Source organism: Trachurus japonicus, chromosome 13 (assembly GCF_045865225.1).
Source record: "Trachurus japonicus isolate A0001 chromosome 13, Traja_1.0".
Lineage (NCBI taxonomy): Eukaryota > Metazoa > Chordata > Actinopteri > Carangiformes > Carangidae > Trachurus > Trachurus japonicus.
In genome coordinates this window covers 39875500-39900647 of record NC_140919.1, presented here as the reverse complement: position 1 = coordinate 39900647, position 25148 = coordinate 39875500, and the positions used below count along the sequence as shown (strand labels likewise).

The 25148-nt window shown below is 43.4% G+C and overlaps 1 protein-coding gene across 1 annotated transcript in view; it reads right to left on the bottom strand.

Annotated features, from left to right (window-relative positions):
• cbl (Cbl proto-oncogene) overlaps window positions 1–25148 on the bottom strand; it is a 49472-nt gene that overhangs the window by 5484 nt on the left and 18840 nt on the right. The window contains exons 3-15 of the mRNA XM_085796527.1: window positions 18136–18282; window positions 16924–17080; window positions 13862–13983; window positions 12068–12205; window positions 11313–11400; window positions 10253–10384; window positions 7446–7664; window positions 5561–5696; window positions 4387–4817; window positions 3800–3888; window positions 3441–3647; window positions 2116–2204; window positions 1526–1768 (exon numbers count right to left, since the gene is read on the bottom strand). Of these exons, the coding sequence (XP_085652653.1) occupies window positions 1526–1768; window positions 2116–2204; window positions 3441–3647; window positions 3800–3888; window positions 4387–4817; window positions 5561–5696; window positions 7446–7664; window positions 10253–10384; window positions 11313–11400; window positions 12068–12205; window positions 13862–13983; window positions 16924–17080; window positions 18136–18282 (2198 nt within the window). The remainder of the gene's footprint in view (window positions 1–1525; window positions 1769–2115; window positions 2205–3440; window positions 3648–3799; window positions 3889–4386; window positions 4818–5560; window positions 5697–7445; window positions 7665–10252; window positions 10385–11312; window positions 11401–12067; window positions 12206–13861; window positions 13984–16923; window positions 17081–18135; window positions 18283–25148) is intronic.

Below are 25148 nucleotides of genomic sequence, written 5' to 3'. Positions count from 1 at the left end.
AGGTCACTGCTGCTGCATCAGTCAAACCTCAACGCGACCTCGCTGCATGCGATGACGTCTCATTGGTCAATTTGAGATACAGATGGTTATACCACCGCCACCACCACCAGGTTTGCTCTAAAAACCCCAGAGTGTTTTTTTTTCCAGGTTTCAGGTCACTGGTGCAAGTGAAGAGCTCTGTAATTACCCGTCTTTGCCCCCCCCCTTTTTTTTTTTTGCACACTGCAACTGCACAAACTGGAGAAAATGATGTCTGGCAATCGATTGGTGGCAATTTGTCAAAGTCCAAGTTGGAGTCTAGCATTAACTTCAGAGAGCTTCTGGAAAATCTGTATTACGTCTGGCCCCGTACCAGGCAGCAGCAAAACACTTAGGGCGACTTTTTGGGGCCGTGCTCTCCATCACAGAACTTTTGTGCTACTTCAAGAGATTTCATCAGCAACTTTGATTCATTTTGAGTGGCTGAGCTGAGTGGGACCTGAAGAGGCGGCTATTAATTTCTACATCCAAGTGACTTCGTGAAATGTTGCCAGCAAGTTCCCGCATAAATCAATATAATGTAAAAAATTAAGCTTTCAGATGCCAAATATCTCATATACGTAAGAGCCCAAGTTCTAAGGCCTCATTTAAACATTCAAATAACAAAAAGTATTTCTTGTTTACCCTTAGTGCATCTAGCTATTGGAGTAGTTAAATTTTCATTTTATTCTCTCTGATAGTTACACATTAACCTCATCTAGCATACAAACCTTATGCGACATATATTCTCTTTTTCACATCTATCACATGCGCAAGTAAAAAATACTGTAACTGACCTGTAAACTTGGATGATGTGGGTACAAACTTTCCCTTTTATAATACATCTCATTATAAAATACTCCTTAAAGGGATAGTTCAACATTTTTGGCAAATTGGCCCATTGTTACCTTTAATTGTCGGTGCAAGCTATAGAGCTACGCTACGGAGGCTCATGGGATTCAAAACTCATCAAATACACAATCCAACAACTCCAAAATGCTCTCTTAGACAAGTTGTGACCTGCACATTCACCACACTATGAGATAATAACGGAACGTTACCAGACAGAGTTGTTTTCGAGGTAAATTCATGCAAAACCGCTGATGCACGTTCCCTTTGGGGGCAGTTTTTCTCTGCATTTGCCTCGAAAACAACCCTGTCTTGTAACGTTTTGTTATTATCTCATAGCGTGGTGAATGTGCAGGTCACAACTTGTCCACCAGAGCGTTGTGGAGTTGTTAGATTGTGTATTTGATGAGTTTGATGAGGGAAACCAAGAAATCCCATTAGCCTCCGTAGCGTAGCTCTGAGCAGCTCACGGCTCTGCTCCACCGTTCTAAAAATAGCTTGCACTGACAATTAAAGGTGATGAACCTACTCCCAAAACTATAGGGATTATGGCAATGGGCCAATTTGCCAAAAATGTTGAACTATCCCTTAAATTTGGGAATATCAGTACATTTAGTTTGAAATCAGATTGGGGTTGAATAGGATCAAATAAACGTACCTGCTGCAGCTCCGGCGTCTGAATCTAAGGAGAGGCGGCTGAAAGCAGCCATGGAGGATGAGCATGAAGAGAAGGATGAGGAGGATGAGGAAGATCCCCCCAGTTCCGAGAGGGTCCGTCGGGCAGGGGGCAACGGCAGCCTGGGCTTTGGGAAGTCGTAGCCGTTTTCCTCTTCTTCCCTGTCGTCGGCTGTGTGGTCTCTGGGACCGTTGGCCATCGCCAGAGGGGGCAACTCTGAATAATCTGAAATGAAAACAAACATGCTCTCATTCATACACACTGATCATTTCATCCTCCCCAAACAGCTTCAGATGACTCACAGCTGTGAACAGAAACAGAATCCGCAGTCTTTGCCAACACAGAGTAGGTGTATTCTTCCCCACATGGTGTGGATGTTGAAACTAATTTCAGACATTCAGATCGACTGGTTAGAGTTTGTTTTGTTAACTGTAAACACAAGGAGATCTTTGCTGGGTAGTAGACAGAAAGGTACAAATTTAAAACAGCCTATGAAAGTGACTCATGCCGCCGACCTCGAATGCCCTGGCTCAGCTAATCCCAGTCAGCCAAGGGTTAGTGAATCACAATACCTGAGTCTCTGGCTTGCTGTGACCTGGACTGGATGTTGTACATAGCTTCATACATCTGAGGTCCGTCCTCTTGTTCAGCCAGCGCCAACCTACAATGGTAAAACAACAAAATTATAATAAAAACAACAGATAACGGTGAAATTACAAGACACTAGTTGCGTTTCCATCCACCTATTTTTATTTGCATTTTCAAAAATTGCGAATAAATACTTGAAAAAAGGCAGTAAATGCGCATAAAAGTTTTTACGCTTTGGGGGGGGTGGATTTGTCAGCGTATCGATAAAAGGAAAATGCGAGTTTTTGTTATGGAAACAGGTTATGCGAATTGAGCCAGAGTTTGTGGGTGAAGTGCTGCTGGACTTCACCCAGCGACGTTCAAACAAATGGAGAACGACGCCCCGGTGTCCCAGCTCTCGTCTCTGCACCGCAACACGAACACGCTCCGTAACCCGTAATCTTTTGTTTATGACGGTTAAGACTACACAAACACACACGTCGTAACATTGTTATGTAACATTATCCACCGCTCCATTTATTGATTTTTCGCCGGCTTCGTTGTCAACAAATGGGGGTCATTCCTATGTTCCCACAGCCTTATGTTCCCACATTTCTAACTTTTGTTGTCACTGAAAATTAGGCCCTATGTTCCCACAGCCCTTTGTCCCACCATTGGTTGGGTTTAAGAAATGAAGAAAAGAGTTGGTTAAGTTTAGTAAAAAGACCTGGTAGAGGATAGACAGGCCAGATAGAGAGAGTCCAGATAGGTAGAGAGAGTCCAGTGGGAACATAGGGCCTAATTTTGAGAAAAATCTTAGAACTGTGGGAACATAGGGCTGTGGGAACATAGGCATGGACCCAACAAATGCACATGGAGGAGAGGAGCATAACCAAAACAGCGGAAAACCGAACATAAGCACAGTTCCCTACTGTCTTTCTGTGTAAATATCTCATTTTACAACATGAAAACCTGCAGTTTATATTCAAGTGCGGCCTATAGGCTATATGTATTTTCTTTTAAATGTAGCTGGTGCGGCTTATACAGGTGCGTCTAGTCCGGAAAGTAAGTAAATTGTCCATGATGTTGAGTGTCAGCTGAGTGTCAGCTGTTGGATACATTCACGCTCTCTTATGACGTAATCTCACGGCACACTCCTCCTCTCCCAATAATCGCAAAACAATAACGAACGGAAACGGGCATAAATTCGCATTTGCTTTTTGCACATTTTCACAAAATCCGCTCTTAAATTCGATACATTCGGATGGAAACCCAGTTACTGTGTTATTTCTGTCCTGCTGGAGGTGGAGACACCGAGCGTGTTGAATACCTCGAGTTGAGTGTGGAGGCTTGGCTCTGCGTCTGGAGCGCTGACGGAGGCTGAGGTTGCGGCTGCCTCGGGGCCGGTGGAGTCTCCCCTGCAGCTGCTGCCGTGATGGGGGGCAGCACGGGCCGCGAGGAGGGGATCATGTACTCCGACTCCTCCTCGCTGTCCCGTGCCTCCTCTCCTGCCGCTCCCCTGAGGGCCTGAGTGGGTCTGGCGGAAAAATAACACAGGAACACATATGGAACAGCTGCTTAGAGAAATTCAGGTTTTATAATCATTTAATATCTTATTTTTATGAATATCTTGAACAAACCGTGATCCGAGAATAAACCACTGTGTTTTATAGTGCCAGTACAACATACCTTATTGCCAGTGAATAGATGGCGTTGGCCGAGGCTGAGGGCTTGACTTTGGGGCTGTCGTACTCTTGACCGGTTACTGCGGTAAAACTCTGAAAAAGACGCAGAAGCAGAAATGTTATGTTAGAAATTTTAAACTGAAGAATATTTAGACAAAAAAAAAATCTAGAAAACAAACACCAATCATGTTTGAGTATTAATTCTACATGTGTCTGACAGTGTCGTGTCAGTGCTGTAAATACGAGGCTGGTTCAATCTAACTCCCGGCAAGAGAATGAATGAGTGTAATTCCCAAAATATTGAATTATTCTGTGAACAATGTGGAATTTACAAATGGCAACAGAGCGAACAAATACGCTGATTTCATGCTTCTGTTGTACATGTGTTCATACAGCGGGTGTGCGTTGATCCACTCTGCTAAGAACCAACAATAGCTGAAAACCCACATAACAGTATACTGGATTCTTTCTCCTGTTTTCCTTGGCCAGTCACCACTGACTCCAGTGCTGTGAGCTTGTAATTGCAGCCAAGGAATACACATCAAACCAAATGGTAGTTTTAGTGTGTGGTGTTTTTGCGGTTCCTCTGACCAGCTGGTGATCCAGACTGAGGGAGCTGTTGTTCTTCTGCGAGTCCGAGCGGGTGTCCAGAGCCGAGGGCAGCGCCAGGGGGAGGGAGTGTCGGTTGGAAAGTTCCCTGACACCTGCTCGGATGTCCCCGCCCAAGCTCGACACTTGGGAGGACGAGGAGGACGAGGACGTGGACGAGGAGGAGGAGGAGGAGGAGGAGGTGATGGGGGCCTTGGGGACGGGCCTGGAGTTCCAGTCGGCCAGGGGCCTGTTGGGAGGTGTGGGGGGAGGCTTGTCTCGAGGGGGCTCCCCGGGGGTGCAGGGGAGGGGCCGCCTCTGCAGCCGGCCGTCGGGGGCCGCCCCAGCTGCGTGGGGCCGGTCCGGAGGAGGAGGAGGAGGAAGATCCCTCAGTCCGGGGGGGAGGGGGAGAGGTTTGTCTTTGTGGTGAGATGCTGCCTGAAGGGGGAGAAGGGGAGAAGGAGGAGGATTAGTTTAGAGTGCATTCAATATTGATGTGAAGTCCAAGAAAACTCCGAGCTGTTGGGAATAATCCATTCAGCAACATGATGTATGCATTCCACATAAAAATCTACAGCATGCATCATCTAGATGAATAACACCAAGGTGAAATGTTACTCGCTTCCCAATCCCTATCTAGCGTTTCCATTTGTCTACACTTGAATCATCAATATACTGTATGTGTCAGAAACATCACAATGTAAAATACATTGATTTCTCTGGCTGTTATTTCAATACCTTGCTGGTGTCGAAGGTGTAATAGGAGGAAGTGTAATTTAAATAACAGAGTTGGGTTACAGGCGATATTTTTACATTGTGGTCTGTTTCTCTTTCCTCTCTGCTTCGACTTTGCAGCTGTTTCATGGCTTGATTTTTTGCGGTGCGTCAGCAAAGCAGAATATTTGAGTAGTCTGAGTGGAAACCTGAAGCAACCTGGTTTTTGGCACCGAGCGAAATGGTATCATTTTTTTTTATTGCAGGTGCTGCAGTGGAGCTTGAAATGATGAAATTAACTCCTATATGCATCAGTAATAAAAATGGCCTCATTCACCTATGAAGGTAACCAGTTGCTGTTTACCTGCAGGCCATGACTCAGCATAAACCAGACAATCGCACCACACACATTGACTGAATTTTTACCGTAATGTCTTCTCTTGTTTGGTTGTGTTAGTTTCACTTGCCTTTGTGGTGGCCCCGGGGCTGGAGGCCCCCGGGGGGTTGGGAGGTCTGTGTGGTAGCAGGTCTAGTCTGGGTGGCACGGGGGGAAGAGAGGACTGAGGAGCCATGGACATGGGTGACGGGGGCCGCTCCACCTGGATCACATTAACAGCAGCGGAGCAAAACACGTGATCAAATTCTGCTTCACGGGAAACGTTTCGACACAATCAGCTTTTTCTCATGCGCATGATACACATGATGATGAATGCTGCTGCCAATCTAAACTGCAGCTAATGTTACCCATCTACATTGTTTTATAATGCAATACAGAACAATACAGTTCTTATTGTATTCATTTCTTAAGGCAGTTGAGAGCAGGAAGACAGTGCTGGAAATATTTCTTTATAGCAAGTAATAAGAATAAATGGTATTTCTGTTTAATTCTCATTTTTCTTGAAGAAGAAGAACAAGTCAAAGCGGTAACACAAGCTCTCACTGTTTCTCATCTTCCAGAGGCAGTAAATTTAATTTATGATTAAAAGGAACTTGCTTGGTTGGGTTTATGGTCTGTTTTCTCTCTTTGAACAACTTTCAGCTTGTTTGCGATGGAACTAATTCATACAAATTATCTGTTATATTAAAGATACGTATATAGTCTGAGCCGACATAATTTGGTACACCTATATAATATAATGCAATCTAATGTAGCAGATCTGCCACAAATTATAACGTTTACTTTTTTTCCAATACTGTCATAAGTGTTAACAACGCATTGATATAACTATTATTAAGGCCATGGTCGGTGGGGTGTGGTACTGTGACCATTAAAATCAAAATGTGAGCGATCCAACCCTCTTCAGGAAAAGAAATCTTGTTCATTGCCACTGCAAACTACAACCTCAATAATAAACATATAAAATTAGCACTTAGTTAAAGTGTCACAATCACAAATAAAGATTATCGTTGTAAAGGTAGATCACATAGCTGAGCTGTTGTATTGGACTACATTAGATTTTATAAGTGTGCCTGATAAAATGGGCTTAACTAGCTGATCTATACAGTGTAGTAGGAAGAACATACAAACACAGAATAAGTCCCTGTTTTAATGGGAATACCATGTGTTATTGGGGTTGATACCAAACAAGGATGTTCCCTTTATGTCAGCATCACAATGCTACAATGATTTGGATATTGCACCCAGCCATTTTGATCATTTTGATGAACTATTCAGCCTGACACCTTAATGCATGATGTCTGTGAAGCAGCGACAAGACCTTCAAATTGTCATGTCCCATCCAATGGAAAGGCATCATATTGCTCAGATTTTTAAAGAAAAAGAAAAATCCAAAACATATTTTGTTTTAGCGTGCAAAAACAAATCAACACAAAAATATTTATGAAGTACAGCCAAATACTTCAAGGTGTACAAGTACATTTAAAGAAGGATGAGACAGAGGCCCGGTCAGCAATCAAAGCCCCAGATTCCAGGGAGCACATCAAAGTGTGTGTGATCTCAGGTGTTCAGCTCCTCTATAAGCAGGCTAATGCACACACAGCTTCTCCGAGGAACATAAAAGATGGAGGATAGGAGAATGCCCCACATATCAAATGCTGAAAGGCACAAAAAGAAAAAAAAAAAGCTGCTACCTTGGCACCGTGAAAGATGGAGATGAAAGACTTTTAGATATGAGCCTTGAGCTTGAAGCGCACAAAAAGTGAAAAGGGTGAAGCAGGGAGTGTTTCATCTGCACAGAGACGAGGTCTCGCAGAAAAAAAACAGAGAAGAGAGGAGGACAGTAGAAAACACATGAGATGCTACCCGGGGGTTTCAAACCAACTTAGCCAAGACCCTTTGAGTTTTATCAGTGGGGAAGACTAAAGCAGCATAACTTCTAATGTCTTACCTTCGCACAGGCGAGTTTGCTCATCATGAGGTGGGGGTCTTCAAGTCTGTCGTCATCGTCGTCGTCGTAGCTGGGCGACGGAGCGCCCTCGGCCCCGTACGAGCTCCTGCAGGAGCCCCCGCTGTTGTCCTTGGGGTCAAAAGGATCCACGACGATGGGCTCCGTCCCCTTAATCTCACAGCGACAGAAGGGACATCCCGTCCCCTGACCCTCTGACTCCTGTGACGCGGACAGACACATGGCAGATGTAACGGCACACAAGAGATGAAAGGAGGTGATGCGCTTTAAAGGTTCAGTGTGTAAAATGAGGGGAAAACTGTGACATCTAGCATTCCAGTTCTATTATTTGTCTATTGATAGATATCACGTGACGTCACACAGCGTTCGCAGCCGGTCACAGCGCCATCTTGGGTACCGACTTCCAAAGGCAGTCTATGGGCTGTGACATCAAATCTCACAAAAATAGTGGATAAACCTTTTTTTATTACATGGCTCTATTGAATGTCGTATTCCGATAATTTATTGATATTTCTGATATTTATTTACATCTTGATTTTGCATTTAACAGTCTGTTATTCCTGTTTAACAGATCGTTGCTAAGTAAAATACACCGTTGCTAGGGACGCCGCTCTGATCAGCGCAGCACAGAAAAGAGAAACTATGCAGGATATTTACTTTGTTTCATTTTTACCGTCATTAAACAGCTTGGGAGACATGTACGCCAAGGGAGGCTGCCTCACTCACCCTTCTTTTTACAGTCTATGGTGTGAGCGGCACGTACGTTCACGTTGCTTTCGTGAATTGTAAACACACAGACGCCCCCTCGGTTTTAGCGTCCAGCAGTTTAGCGGCTAATTCAACAGCAGTGATGGATAACTCTACCGGAGAGGCTCAACAACTTCATGAGCTTCATTTGAGGAATAAACGGCAGCTTTTACCTGACGGGAGACCGACGCCTGAGCTACGGTAGCTAACAGCTAACAGCTTTTACCTACTTTCTCTCTCTCCCTCCCTCCCTCCCTTTCTTATACACGCACACGCGCGCACACACACACACACACACACACACACGGCCCAGGTTGTCTGTCATATCTGTTGTAAACCTTGTAATAACAGCTTGTTGAGTACAGTTAACACTATTGCTGCCTCGGTTTGAGTGTGGATTAATAGTTAACGGTTTGTTTAATGTGAGTGGTGGTCATCGCGTCCTGATGAGTTGGGTTTTAATAACAGCTGAGCTGATAACGTAACTGTGTAGATGGCGTGGATTGTGATGAGAAGGTGTTGCGCATATTAAGACTTATTTGTGCAAACCATTGTGCAAAACCTGTTTGTTGTGCCTTTTTGCGTGATAAGATGATTTGCCGAATTCTTCTTCCATTCCTGCAGCCTTTTGTCTCAATGTTAACGATGGCAAAATGTCCAAATATTTTATTACTTTATGAAAATGTCTGTGAGTTAAAAAAGAAAAAAGAAGTGGGCTACGCATTTTTGATTTGATTTGGCTTTTCGTGTATTTGGTTAAACACATATAAGTAACAGGAGAGAGACAGTGAGCGAGAGAGAGAGAGAGAGAGACGAGGAGAGAGAGAGAGAGGTCCGCTGGGTGAGCTAGATTAAGTTTTAACGGGAGAGAGAGCAGCGCACCGCGCTGTCAAAGATCGTCTCAGCAGAAAGGTGCTGGAGGTGTGTGCTTTCAAGGCAAGGCCATCAAAATGAGAAATATCCATATCCAAACTACATCAGGCAGCAGTCTTCTAGTCAGAGAGGATGTGGCTGCACTGAGCTGAATAGAGGTTAACTCAGTGTTCGGTACCCAGCATGGCGGCGGCCAGGTGGAACGCACCGTGACGTCACCTACTGATAAGTATCTATTAAATAATTCTATAGTTTATTTATGAACTTGAAACTCTTGAAACGAGTTCTCTAGTTGGCTGGATTTTCCATTCAGTACAAACATGGCAGTGCAAGATGGCGACACTCTCTAAGCAAGACCCTTGCTATACAGTATGTATAAAAGAAGAATTATAAGGCTATGAAAACCAAACAGATTTTATTTTATAGTGATTGTACACTTACACAAACAAACAAATTCATTGGTAGTATATCCAGATTTTAACCATAAATCTTGACAGATAAAACGGAAAGGTGAAATCCGGCGATCTGATTGGTTGTTAACCGTGGTATATTGAGCATATACCACGGCTACTATTCTAAAGCCTTATCACAGCGTAGGCTATCACTCCGCCTCAGGCACGTATGACTGGTATGAATGGAAGTTGTTGTCATGTATCCATGACAACGGACTGTTGCAGTCCGTAGCAGAAGACAGCTGATGTTTTTACGATGTTAAAAAACGGACTAAAGTAGTTGAATTCACATGTTTAAGGTGAACTTTCACCACCTCCGGGTTAACAATGGTAGAGGGGACTGAGCAGTGACAGAGGAAAAGACGAGATGCAGAGCTACTTGGAGCTAACGTCTGGAGAGGTGGGACTATTTTTTTCACAGTGAGGCTATTTTATTGGATAATATGTATTTCTGGTTGAATAAAACTACATGAAATTGATTGCGTATCCCTCTTTCATATTGCCTTTATTGGTAACCGTTTTATAAAAGCAATATATCATATATATATATATGCTTAAATATTACACACTGGACCTTTAATAACGTCTGTACTGGAGAACACAGCGACAGTGACTTGTCCTCTCAACACGTACTCTATGACGTTATGACACTTGAGCTGGAGCTGCACCCACCCCCACAGACCCCCCCCCCCACTTCACATCCGCCCACTCACATACCTGCCACGCGGTGAGACAGGAGGTGCACATGAGATGACCACAGGGCTCGATCTTCACGTCCTTGTCATTCTCTGCACAGATCTTACACAGCTGGAACGTGGAGCCCATCTCGCAGTACAGCTCATATTGCTCCTGAGGGGAGGGGGAGAGGGGGAGAGGGGGAGAAAGAAACGAGACAAGTGTGAGCTCTCAACTCCTGAACACAGAGACACATCACACGGTACCAGCATCACCTGACGGAGCCTGGAAGGGTTTGATTTGGAGCAAAGTCAAAACGTGGGGGCGTGTTTTTAGTTTCACTCCTGTGCTGGAGCAGAATGAGTCTGCTCATTAACATCTGCCCAAACTCTGGGCAGATGTGCAACACAAACAAGGCTGAGATCTGGATCCATGATGCTTTATGATATTTCCCCAATTCACAGTTTGGATCTTGCTTATTGAACATGTGCAATGTGATGAGAGTATGAAATATTTCAGGACAGGTTTGTTTCCTGTTAAGCTCAACAACGGAGAAAGCGTGAACTGACAAAATAAATAAAATTATTACATTTATTCTTAAAAAAAAACAAAAAACAACTTTATTTAAATGTCAAAGTCATGTTCTAGTATTTGACTTGCGGACCATGAGGCTAACTGTCACACACTTAGAGGCTGATGACTCAACGCTGAAGCCAAAACATCCTGTTTAAAATATAGTAAGTCAGGCAGGAAACATTCATTCTGCAAATATCTGTGCAATGGCACCGTTTTTGCATTTACTGGTACACTTCATTAGCTCTGGTTGTTTTTTTTAAAACAAATGTGAGAACAGTGCTATTCCTTTGAATCTATTAATTATTCAGCCACTTTGTAAGTTTGGCTAACTTCTTGTGGGTCTAGTAATCGTGTCTTTTACTTCTCCTTTTGGCTGTCTGACCTTTTTTTTTTTTTTTTAACAGGGGTATTTCCTGGCATGTGTTTCCACACATTTAATCTTTACGATAAAATGCAACAAAAACCAACAAGAAAGTAAAAGACATAAACGAGTGTAGGTGAAGTGTGAGAAGCGCATTGCTCTGACCTGTGTGACTTTGATGTGGTCTTGAGGTGAGGGCTCACACAGTCCCGTCAGGTCGGGGTTCTGGGTCCGGCCGTCGGGGAATAAATAGCTGAGGAAGGCAGAGGCGCATGAGCTCACAGAGGTTCCCTTAAACTATCTACGGGTCTTTCCGCAGGCATTTTCCTTTTTAATTTAACATCATCATTAGTGAGTATGATGATTATGCATGTATACCTAACAGGCTGCGGTAATGAAAACATCTGTTCAGTCCATTCATTCAATCTGGCAGCGGCGTTTTCATATCACCGCCGATTTTGATGCATTTACAGTACATGACTAATTCACAAATGGGTCAGATGCTGTAATTATCGTTTGACAAATGTTTTGGAGATGCAGGCGATATACTGTATAGGCCTTTTCCCAGTTTAAATAAGCACTTAATCACAGGTTGGAGCGGGCCAAACGATTTCATTAAACAAAGGAATCAACGCTGGCATAAAGAGATAAGTTTCACGCCAGCCGGCTAAACCGCCGGCTGAGCTGCACTCGGAAACCAACAGTTCTATTCTGGTTATGATAACACTGGAATGAAGGGAGCGAGCAATATGATATGGCTGGATTGGTTTAAAGCTGAAAGGCAGATTCAGTGGTGGGATGTTAAACAGAGCTGCCTCGCATGCAGTGAGGGGAGTGAAGAGGAGAAATGATAGAAGAAAAAAAGGATCCTACACATGACATATAAGTGAGAAAAAAATACAAAATGCCAGTGGACTCACAATCCTTCCCTGAAGCCGTCTATGAGGGCCTGGAAGAGGGGTTTATTGTGGGGGATGGTCTGGAGTATGTTTCCATCGGCTGTCACGTAACCGATTGCCCACTGACCCAGCCGCGTGCAGCTCAGACGGAAGATGTAACTGTAGAGAGAGAGAGAGAGAGACAATGAAGATGTAAGACACACTCTAGTTGAAGAAGTGATCACACATTTAGGGTTGCAAATGGCTCCTGCAAACTGTGCAAAATGAAGAAGCACATTCTTCAAGGATGCATATCATTTTTCATGAAAATAAATCGAGTCCAAATGAAAATATCTGGGACGAACTCCGCATAGAAATAGCTCCCTAATGTCTGATGAATGAAACTGCTGAAGATATTTCATCCAAAGATAAGAAAACTCACACTGAGATAAAATACATTCAATACACAAAACACACTGGTAAATCATTGTACATTACTGTATGTACAACAGGAAAGCAGCTACAGTTACATCATCATGGTTATTATCAGTGAACCTGGCGGAGGAAGCCTTAGCGTAAGAGCACCCAAAAAAAAAAAAAAAGATAAAAGATCTTTATTTGAAGTCTGGACTTTTAAGTGGGTGACAGAATCACGTCATCATCCGCACACATCAAAAACTCATCAGTAAATAGATAAGATCTTCCAAATGAACCAGACTAGAGTGGAAAAGTGAGCCACTCGCCACAGAGTCCAACATTTCCTGGCTGCTGGCTCAGACGTAGAACTTGACAAATTTGTTTCAGGAAATGACCAAATTAAAAATCAACTCCTGGGGGGGAGGAGAGGGGGGTATTGAGTATCCGTACAGACATTCAATGCAGGACGGGGACCTCGGTAAGTTGTTTAGGTAGGCCAGAAAAAACAAGAGCAGCACCGCTGATCGATCGTACATGACACAAATGCATCTATCAGGATTTCCCGGCGGGACGGACTGAGTTTGGCGGAACTGCACAAGTAGAGCAGAGGAGTCTCGGTGATGGCCTTGATGTTTAGTTTTGAAGTGGGATCGAGCGCTGCGCCCATAATATAAACAGATCGTTCCTGTCAGTAAAAAGCTGTAATTTATAAAAAAAAAAAACGCTGCACTCGAATGGGGCCAATAACTGCTGGGATGTCAACGTGGCCCTTCGCAGGCCGGGCCTGAACAGTGACATCAGCTTTCAGTATACAATCAGACCATTGATGCTAGTAGGTACCGGTGCCACGCTGCCCTGGGTCCTTTTGCACACAAGCCCTCACAGACACACACACACACACACACACAGCAGAATAAAAGGAATGTAAAACCAAGACTGAACTTGTGCCCTGTCTGTCGTTGTCTTGATGCAAAACCAAAACGTTGATGATTTGCATTTATGTGTGTTTGCATGCGGAGTGAAAGCGCTGGTCGCTTATGTAACAATACTACACACATACGCATTCAAATGCTCGTGCAGAGTCTCCTAAAATAGGTCGTGAGAACTACAATGAACTAGTAACCCACAACTGTACCAAACTGTATTGCGCCTCGTTAAGATTCAAACATTTTAAATGAAAGTGCGTTGCTCACTCTGCCACAAACAGGCCGAAATAAAATCTCAAAGTGACCCGACTGCGTGGACAACCCCAATTTAGACATAAACTGGGTTCAAGAGGTTATGACTGCACTGCAGACGCACTGGGAAGCACCGATTGAGACCACTTGCGGTTGAATTGTAAGTTGTGTACATGTGTACGCACTCCCCCACACACACACACACACACACACACACACCTTTCTTTACAGTATGTCTCACCTGCCGGGCTTGTGAATGAACTTCTGCAGTCGTGCTTTGACCTCGTCGTAGGTGAGGAAGGCCATGTACCCTGGGTGAGTAACTGCCAAGCTGTTCCAGTTCCGCAGCAGGGACGACCAAGGCTACACACACACAAACACACACACAAAGACACACACACACATGAAAGAGAGAAGAGAGTGACTTGTCAGATGTGAGTGATTCGACACAGCAATAATACTACCAGCAGAGTGATGGAGGGAGGGATGCGTCACCATCACCGCTGAAGTTAAAAACAACTGTTTGCTGGAGTGAGATTTACAGCGGCCGTTTCAATCCGGACCGAGCAAAGTAAAACGCTCCTTACAGCTTAATTAGCAGCACTTAAAAAAACAGCATGCGACTCATTTGGGGCCATCTGGAGCCGCAGAATGAGGAAGGTGGAATCCACACAAGCAGAATCCGTCTCACGCTCTCTGTAGAGCAGGTAAGACACAACACAACAGGTGTTTTTTTCATTTATTATACATTCTAAACAAGCGCAGCAGCATAGCACAAAGCAAAAAACACAAACACAATAATTAAAATCATATGTAAAGGGTGTCCTATAGTGGGCGGGTGGAGTGCAGTAGTGTGTAGGAGGTTCCGCAATCACCCTCAACAGTGTGTCTGATGTGTGAAAGGAAGTAGATTTAATGCAACAGTGAAAATGAGCTGCAGAGGTCATGGTTATAGTTAAAGCTACACGACTAATTAATATGCAAAGCGCAGACTTTAAAAAAATAACATAAAAAATTGGTTAAATGTCAAAGAGGGACTGACTGTCCAACCGCGCTGCAGCCTCATCGTTCAAATCAAACGTACACTGTTTACACACAGGAAGTGACAAGTCAAAAGCGTTTCCTCTGCTGGACGTACTGTATCAGTCTTCAGTGTAATGTGATCAGCAACCGGCTGCATTAGTAAACAAAAGTGTGCTCAGTAACGTAAGAGCCCATCAGTGTACTTTTATTTTTTCACTAAGTCACATCTGTGCTGTTTGGACATCCATTCAAACCTAGGTCATCTTTACACTTAAGTGAGCACAGCGAGCAAACTTTGCCTTTAAATATTGGTTTATAATCACCAGCGCATCACTCGCTCAGGCAGAAATGCCACGTTTGAAGTGCTCTTAATGTAATAAAAACACTGCATAATCACCCTCCCCGCCCCCCCCAGTCTACTGCATATCAAGGACGGAGCTTAAAATGGCCACAGGCTCACTTCCTCTTCTGAGTTTGAGGACATTTAGAGGAGGACTTCACTTCTGCATGAGGGAGTGTCATAGGAAATGTCTGTAATCTGTTTAGTTTTCATTAAGGCTGTCGCTGCCCTGGCCTGCACACTAGTAGCCGGGGGTAATGTCACTGAGGGAGTAAACAGCACATGCACTAATGCATAGGAAATATGATGCAGGAGGGATTTGGGTAATGTAAACTAGAAATACTGCCTCTATCACTCGTCGAAGGTTACATCCCTGTCTGTCCAGAGTTATATAAATTATTAACCATTTATGTGAAATTATCATAATTGTTGTTGATATTGTGCTTACAAGGTTAAAAATCATGTTAAGTGAGGTTGCCATGGCCTTTTAACCCTTGACAGGCCAGATTTGAATGAAAATTTGCACCTATTTGATGACATATCATATACAGTACAGTACAGTACAGTACATAGGCAAGCAATACTTATTTACATAATGCATTTAGTAGCAAGGCAGCTCAATGTGATTTACATAACCACAAAACATTTAAAAAGAAAAGCATAAAACAGCATAAAATCGGGGCGGTGCATGGCGCAGTGGGTAAAGCAGCCGCCCCATGTAGAGGCTACAGTCTTCACCGCAGGCGGCCCCAGTCTCGAATCTCTGCCTCCCCCTGTCCTGTCTATCTCACTGTGTACTATCAAATAAAGGCAAAAAGCCAAAAAAACAACAAAAAAACAGCATAAAATTAAAAATAAATTGTAGACATTAAACATAGAGTAAAAAGCAAGAGCAAAGAAGAATAAAAAAGTAGAAGAAAGGAAAATAGATCAAGTTTAAAGTTCTTAAAAAGAGCTCAGCCATAAGCACATGAAAAGAGAAATGTTTTTAACCTGGATTTAAAAGTGCTGACAGTTGTGACTGATCTCAGTTCTGCTGGTAGTTTGTTCCACTTGTGTGCAGCATAACAGCTAAATGCTGCTTCACCATGTCTAGTTTGAACTCTGGGCTCGACTATCTGACCTGAGTCAGTAGATCTCAGAGCTCTACTGGGTTTATACTCTACTAACATGTCATTCATGTGTTCTGGACCTAAACCATTCAGTGATGTGTAGACTAGTAGCAGAACTTTAAAATCTATTCTGTAGCTGACTGGACAAGCTGGAAACAACACGCCTCTGGCTCTGGCTTTGTCTGTCAGTGCACAGGCGTAATTAAAATGCAGTGGTTTGGAGTGTGAGATGCAATAAACTGCATTTCATTTGGTACCTTGTTAATTATAATGCTGATACAGGACGCCTGCACTAAGTGCTACTGTGCAGATAAGCTCCGAGGATGATGCCTGATAAACTTGCCCTCTGCTCTTCCCTTCCCGCTCTTTATCCACCCTCCCTCTCCGGCTGCTTCATCCCAAGTTGAAAAAGAAAAAAACGGTGAACGTGTGTTTTTCAGTCATGTACTGTACACCGAGCTGCAGGAAACAACGCTGCATTTAGCGTGTAGTTCACCACGACCCCCTTATCTGTGACTGTGTGAGCAGAGAGGAGGAAGGCTTCAACTTGAGCCTCAGTGCGAATGTGTCAGCAGGCATCCTGCTAACAGGTTGATAGTGTTAGCCCAAAAAAGATGTGGCAGATTAGTTTAAGTTCATTATGTGCTGCTCAAATGAAATTTGCTTCCTTTACCGAGGCTAACGGACTGCAGAACAACTCTCTCTCTCTCGCCGTCTTCTCTTTCACTCTCTTCCTCTGCACATCTCTGCTCTCATTAACTCAAGGAAATGATCAGACTAAGGGAAAGGTGCAGGGTGTGCAGGAGTATTTGTGTGTGTGTTCAGTACCTGAAATAGCCTGGTGAAGATGTCAAACTCAAAGACAGAGATATAGTCGTTGCAGGTGAGGTCTATGGTGGACTTGAGGGCCATGGCCTCCAGTCCGGAGCTAATGGGGTGAAACTCATGAAGGGACTGACGGAACACCTTCCAAGGCACGATGGTCCTGTAACACACACAAGACAAAAACAAATAACAGATGACCCCTGTGCACAAACTGAAATCAAACAAACAGCAGCACTTCATACATAATGAATGGTGGTGTTCCCTTGTAGGTGCATGAAGGTGTTGGTGTTACTTAGCACCGACTGGTGTGATGATTGGTGTATGCATCTTGAGATGCACAGTGCTTCATTTAACTGCAGCTGTAAACCACATTTCCCGTTGAAGTTAAAATGTAGTTATTCATATGTGTGAAAGAGGAAATGCTTTTTTTGTGTGAAGAGACCGTTTGATCACTTCCAAAAACAGTTGAGGGTCAATGGTCATGAAAGCTGACGTGATGAAAATAAATAGATTGTGGGGTTATTTATTTCAGCCTTGCAAAACAACACTTCCCATGTGGTTGTCGTACTCTCTGGTCAGTTCCAGTCACACAGGTCTGATTTAATGTCATTGAAATGCCATATTCATTTATGTACTGTAATATCTGGGGAGTTCACACATTTACGGGTCATATCTATTTATTTAAAGTCCCCCTAAAGAGGCATTTTAAAATTTGTAAAAAATACTCTGCTATGACCATTTTTTGATTAAAATTGCTTTCCCACAAAAATGTTCTTTAAAAAAACTCTCAAAGAGGCTAAAACACATCTACTATTTCTCCCTCATTGAAAAATCCAGATTCTATGAATATTCATGAGTATGCAAATGCATGCATGCATGAATCCAACTTTTTCAGACTCTGGCTTTGAAACTACATTTTCAAATCTGCTGAAATGTTGTAGCAGAACCCAAACACTACATTGACATGTTAATCATTTCAAAAAGACACCTACATTTTCCAGAGAAAAACTGTCTATGACTACTGTGAAGGAAGAGCATGGCACTGAAACTTATTTCTCTAAGATGTGCAGTCACCACTAATTAAATGGTGAATTCAACAGTTTCTTGGGGAACGTCCTGTAAGGGACCCCACTGGGCTCCAGGACGGCAGCGTGGAAACCGCCAGAGAAAATATCATATTCGGTTGTGGAAAGCGACATCATGTAACCGACTCACTTGTCCCCGAAGGCGCGCCTCCAGAACTCGGCGGCATCGGCCTTCGTGATGCGGAAGTTGTCGCCCTGGAACAGCCCGTTGGGGAAGATGGCCTTCAGCTCGGCCAGCATGTGGCTGAAGATCAACGACAGCTTGGTGAGGTTCCGCCTGTGGGAGTCAAGAGCAGATCGTGTCAGATAACGGGTCTTTGTAATTTCACTGCGGTTACGGCGGCGCCATCGGCGACTTCAACGCATCACATCAGTCCTAAACCTGATCATTAAGAATCAGTCAGTACGTTTACATGACACTTGAAAAAAACGAATTATTGCCTTAATCCGACTAGAACTGGACAACTGAAGTGCATGTAAACACCTTAGTCCGACTGACACCCAGATAATGCGATTGGAATTCGATTTTCTCCGTCATGTATACGCCTTAGTCGGAGTATAACTGGACAATTCATGTGCGCTGCTCCACAACAGTAGAGACGGCACAAAGTGGAGCAGAGAAGCCGCCCAAACCCGGCAAAGTAAAGAAAAAAACCCAACATCAGCGCCGAGTCAATGCATTTCACACAGCGCAACCAGCAAGAGTGTTTTATTAAAAAAAGAGAGAGAGAGAGAGAGAGAGCGAGAGAAAGGAAGCCCGTATCCTATTCTCGCGCGTCCAGCCCAGACTGACGCGTCTGGTCGGGAACTGCAGTTGAGAATTTATTATTAAGTTTACTAAGTTGTTTATATTCAGTTTTTTACGAGGTGACAGAAAAGTCAACAGGACAGGGGGCGTATTAACCCGCTGAAACAACGGGTGACGGTGCATGAGGGGACGGACCCATCAGTTATTCGGTTTTCTCAGTTGCATGTAAATTGAGACAAGGACAGAAGTCCGACTTGACGCCAAAATCGAATTTTGAGCCTAGCTCGATTAAGCTCTGCATGTAAACGTACTGACTGTGTGTGTATTCTACTTTTTTTTTCAAAGACATTTTCACAAAAAACAAATGGACGGGGAAAAGTTTCAATGTGAGTTCTGCTAAAACTGATTAGTTTACACGAGAGGAACGTGTCCATTTTTCAATATTCAAATGCACATCAAACATGCAACTTTCACAGGCGACTATAAATAGCTTCCTATTTCGCAAACTTGTTGGTTTTGACATCTGTGGCGATGCAAAAGAAATGCAGTGAGGCGATGTGAGACACTGGCAATGACAGGACAAAAAAAAGGAAGTGCCGAAAATTTCCCAGACGCAAAAATTGTTATTACACGTCTAGTGCTTTTGCAATTCATTTTACTTTTACATTTGCTTTTCTAAGCACATCTAACCTTTATGGAGCAGAGGCAACATTAAGATCTCACTAGCTAACCTAGTAATAGGGGTCAGTCATGAAAATAAGCGATGCAGAAGAAACATACGCAGACAAATAGAAAAGATTACTCCAGTGAAACATCTCCTTGTACATGTTTGCTGATTATATCCATCCTCTCTCATTTGTTTCTTAATTTTTTCTATTATAAATTCATCTTGACACCTGTGCCATCCAACACTGACACTTCTCTGACATACTCATGTTCCACTGGTGGCTCGGGAAGATGATCTGCATTCACTGTTTGTTTTACCTCTGTCCATACGATCTACATGACAGGCTGTGGTCTGAATGGTTCGACTAAGGGTTAACTGTTGGCAGTCACATACTTTATCCAATAAAAAACAAAACCCAGATTAAACCATTATCACTGGTTTACTTCTGTCGTGGACAACTATTGCATTTTCAACGACGAGCGATTAAGTTTCACACTTGTTACACTGGTGACAGTCAGAAAACTATGTTTATACAAAGTCACGCTTCATCTGTTTTCACTTATTTTTTCAACTGGAGTCAAACTCAATGACTTTAAAGCCTTAAAATGAGTTTGGACAGGGAGCGAGGAGGCAACGTGAATGTTTAGAAAAGTAAGTGAAGTCGACTGTGCGCTTCCGTAAGAACAACAAGTTACGGTGTGTGAAATATGCAGCGAGACAGACTGTAGTTAACGGAGGAGGGGGGGGGTCGAGGGTGGAAGTTAAGACGTCTAGCTCGTAGCCGGGGTTTCTACTCGGTGTTTTCCTCTACTGAGTATTGTCCTTAGCTGCCTCCGTGATACAGAAATAGCCATAGGTCCATGGAGACGACATAGTGTTCAAGGACACACACACACACACACAATCACAGTGAGATGTGGAGGCCATTGGGTTTTAGTGTACAGCTTCGGTCCCAGTTGCAAAAGGGGTTGGAGGGCGACAGCCTAGAGTAGGGGCAAAGACACAGCAGGGGAAATAAGTATGAACGCGTCAATAGCCTTGCATTGTGAGCAGCATAGAGGCCATGGCACTTAAAGGGACAATGAGGAGTTTCTATTCGGTTATAAAAAAGTCTCATGTTAATGTGGATGAATCTCCGCTACCCACACTTGTTAATGGGCCCATTTTCGATAAATATATCGTTTTGTCTCTATCGTTATTTTGTTATTATTAGTGGTGGCGGAAATGCTGGTCGAGCCGACCAGCGCTTCGTGGCGAGTAATGAGAATAACGCAGCCGAATCGCCGTTTATGGTCGGAACTACGACGGTATGTGAACCTCTTTGAACCTCTGACTTTAATTCTTGATGAATGAAAACATGAGTCCGTCTTGCGCCAGTCAAAGAATTTCACGGTGCGCGGAGGCTCATAAATGTAGTGAGAAAACACTTCGCTTTTCCAAAACTCCTCGTTGTCCCTTTAAACGCATTACTCATTGTTTTTTTGTTTTTGAACATAAATGTTTGGATTTTGTATGTATGCATTACTTGGGTTGTTGCCGACATCTGGTGAAAATTTCATGTCAATAGCTCTATTAGAAAAATGTTGACGTGTTCAACATTATTTTCCCTGCTGTATATAAATAAAAAAGGAAGACAAGTAGAAGAGTATAATTAATTGTGGAAGACAAAAGTGAGCGGGGATGATACAAATTTAAAAAGAAAGGGAAAAAAAGAAGACTAGGAAATGAGAGAACCAGGCTGCACAATGTCTCCATACCCCCGTTTGCCCCATCGCAGCAGCATTAGAGACGTTGTGCTGAGAAAGCCATGATTTACGAGGCAGCACAGAGGCGAGACTGTGCCTGGCTGCTGGGCAGGGGGAATTGACATGCACGAGAGAGGCAGCACTGAGAGTGGCTCTGCTGCAGCTGCCCCGCACTACACTACACTACTACACTACTCTACACACCCTATGAGTGGAGAGGGAGAGAGAGAGAGAGGGAGTGGAAAGAGTGAATGAGGAAGGACAGTGACCGAAGATAGATGAATAAGATTACTAGTGTACACTGAGAACCTGCCAGAACAGAGCGGGTGCGACCGACGGTGGCTCGCCTCGGAGGAACCGTGCGAGAATCTGAGAGAGAGTGAGAAAAAAAAAAAAAACGCAGTGATGGCAAACGGCGATAAAGGGTTATATTTGTACCCTCTCAGCAGTAAATGATCCTCTAACAGTGAGCGCTCTTCTAGCTATAGGCTGTCTAATCTTTCGCTGCACTGCCCACTTTAAATCCACAGCAAAGCAAAGGAAGCTGGGAGGCAGATGCGGCGGCCACTGACTGTACGTCTTTGATGTCGGGGGCTCTCCTCATCACTGATGCAATGTGGAAAATGAGACCTTCTTCGACTAACTCCGGGCATTTCCCTCAAGAGCTCATGCAGTCGTAATCGTGTACGCTTTGCAGTGAAGAAGGAGAAGGAGAAGATGTGTGTGTGTGTGTGTGTGTGTGTGTGTTTTCTTCAGCAGCTCTGGTCTCAGCAGGAGGCTCTCCTGCTTCCTGGCCCTACTGGCCTACTGAGCCTTAAAGCCGCAGCCTCATCCATTCTTCTGTCAACCTTCGCTCTGCTCTGTGCTTTTATCTGAGCTACCCAGTTTAACAACCCCCCCCTAACTCCCCCCCCTCCTCATCCTCCTCCTGCTGCACTTTCATCTACTACCTAATCATACCGGGGCAGCGCCGTCTCTCCCAGGTTCATGTGTTGAATCTCATCTCATCTCACTCAAAGCCTTCCTCTCCACATCTAGTAGTAGTCGGCTCGCCGTCTTACACACACACACACACACGCTCGTCAACTCTCCTCATCTCAGGACTTGAAACATTCATGGGGGCTACTTAAGACTTTAAGCTTATTAAGCCCCTCTCTTCAAACCCACCATTTCATTTCATTTCTAATTCACCAGCGAATGCTAATGATATGTTTGAAGAAGCTCACTTGGGGACACGGTTTCTATGTGCACAATATGCGCTGGAATAATTTGATCTGAGGAGTGGATTTTAACAAGTAGGCCCGTTGATGATGGGCAACTGGCTCAGGTCGCTCTGATTGTGATAAATCAAAAATAACCTATAATCTGGAAATTATTGAGATTTATTACATTTTGACTGAGTGATTCTGTTGTAATCGGTGCAGCCTTTCTACATCTTTATATTATAACACTGGTCATGTGATGCTACTCAGCCAATCATGGCTCATAGCAGGTTAGAGCACTTTTATTTGTTGTTGAGTATGACAAGGTTAGGGAATCGAACAATATGGTTTTTCAGGGCCGATACTGATAATTACTAATCAAGGAAACTGATAACCGATATTTAGAACCAATATTTATTTACAGCAAAACCAAAAAATTTGATGTCAAAATTTAGAATAACAGACCTGGAATTGGACAGATACAGTTTGTTTTTTGTACACTGTGATAAAAGATCTTGGTTCAGTGGGCGAGACATTGTTACACACACAGCCAAGAGCGGCGACTTCATGTAGAGAGACGGCGGCATCAGAGCCAAAGGAATGCATTTTAAAATACATTTATTTTATCGGTATTGGTAAAAAAAAATGGCTGATACAAATTATCGTAAAAATGCAGAATATCGAATATCGAGAATGTTTGTAGATGACTCGACTAAAAAAATAGTTTCAACAGCACTTGCACAGGAGTGATTCTGTCAAGTTTCGATGACGTTTTGATTCATGTAAAAGGTCGATCGCTGTGGGCAACGGCCTCATCATTTAATCCTATTAGTGTGGGAAATGAACAGTTCAGATTGTGGTTGACGTATTGATTTGGTGTCGCTGCATGGGTTCGAGTGCACGCAGTGTGATGTGGCCACATCAAAAGACCACCTACTCTGCCCACATTTCTCTGCTGCCACAGTCTAATGATGAGTGCTGCCACATCCTCATAATGAGCTCAACATATTTTACTATTTCAAGTGGAATCAACCCTGATTTCACTGGAAGATCTGCAAGCCGTGCATTCATCCACTCAACCCCTCCAAACCCCGCTCTGACACACTCATAGACACAAGCAGGTTGACAACGGACTTGTTCGTTTTTTTACATCAAGGACCCCTAAATTGACACAAATTAGACCACGGACCCCCCCCCTTGGACAAAATTTTGAAACAAACACCAGAAATACACAAATATTTGTTCTGCTGAATAATGTTACTTTTTTAGTCAATGAACGTTCAAATTAGGGGCAATGGCGCAATTTTTTTGAAATATTGTAGAGAAATTTCTGGAAAAAAGTGGAACAATTTCTCCAAAAACGTTTAAACATTTAAAAAAAAAAAAAAAAAAAAAAAAAAAAAAGTAAAACATTTCCAGAAAAAGTTGGGGACCCCCTTAGACCCTCTCAGGGACCGCTGGGGGTCCCCGGAACCATTGCATTTTGTGAGGTCACAGTGACTTTGACCTTTGAGCACCAAACTCTAATCAGCTCATCCTTGAGTCCAAGTGAATGTTTGTCCCAGAGTTTGTCCTGTTGTTTTTACACTCTCACTCTCTGTAAACTCTTGTCGAGTCAAGCGAGCGAAATCAAACGATAGGATGGAGGCCTGTTGAGTCACGTGACCTGGATGTCGTTCATGTCGTAACATTAGCTTTTGACTTCTCACATCTTGTGACAATTACCCTGCTATACAAAATATGTTAGTATGTAAGTCAACACTGGGTTGGCAGGCAGCGGTTTACCCAAACCAAAAGCCAATGGAAAAATCCAATGGAATGAAGAAGTGAACATTTAAACAGTCGTTCCAGCTTATCATCCTGATTGGGATTTGTGCGGGTGGGAGTCATTTGATCAAATGTCATTGACAGTTCTGGCAAGACAAAACTATCTAATAATGATATCTATTGATATTTCTAAACATGAATGTCAGAATGTGACAAATTGAGTCCTGCCCTTTAAAAAATCTTGGGAGAGGATGAAAAGAGAAAACCCTTAATCTCTCAAATGTTCAAACAGGACATGGTGTTTTAAATGTCATGAATAATTATTTTATTTTATTTTTTTTAATACATGTTGGAGACGCTGCTCTTTTAAAAAGACACAGTCGAGGTTGTGTACCTGTAAAAGTACAGGAAGGTTTCCATAAGGAGGCAAACACACAAAACCGCTCAGTCGAAAAAAAAAATCTCAAACATGTGACTGTGCACTTGTTGAGTTGTTGAAACAATGTCTGGGGGTCACAAGCCACAGCTCAAGATTTTTTTGGGATCGGCAGCAAAAAAAACAAAAAAAGTGTAGGTCTTGGCTCACACACACAGTGGGTCCACGTGAACTCGGTGTGTGCGCTCTGACAGCAAACATCCATACTGTGTGAATGTGAGGGACAGAGACTGGATGTGAAAGTCAACACTGGCCTGACCGGCATCAGGCTCACAGGGTGGCACAGCTGTCCCTGGCACCAGCTCTGCCCTGTGACTGAGACCTCATTGAGGTTTTTTTCCTTTTCTTTTTTGTTTCTATGACAGAGAAAAACATTATCAAGGACATACTTTAGATTTGAACCTGTATCTTACTTAGTTTCACATTTTTATAATCTCGTACATAGCAGAACAAGCTGATAAGTGTTTTAGCATCTCTCTGTCTCACTCTGTCCTTGTCCCTCTCTCTCCTACAATACCAGCTCTGTAGTGGGTGGGCAGCGTGTGTGTGTGTGTGTGTGTGTGTGTGTTGTATACACT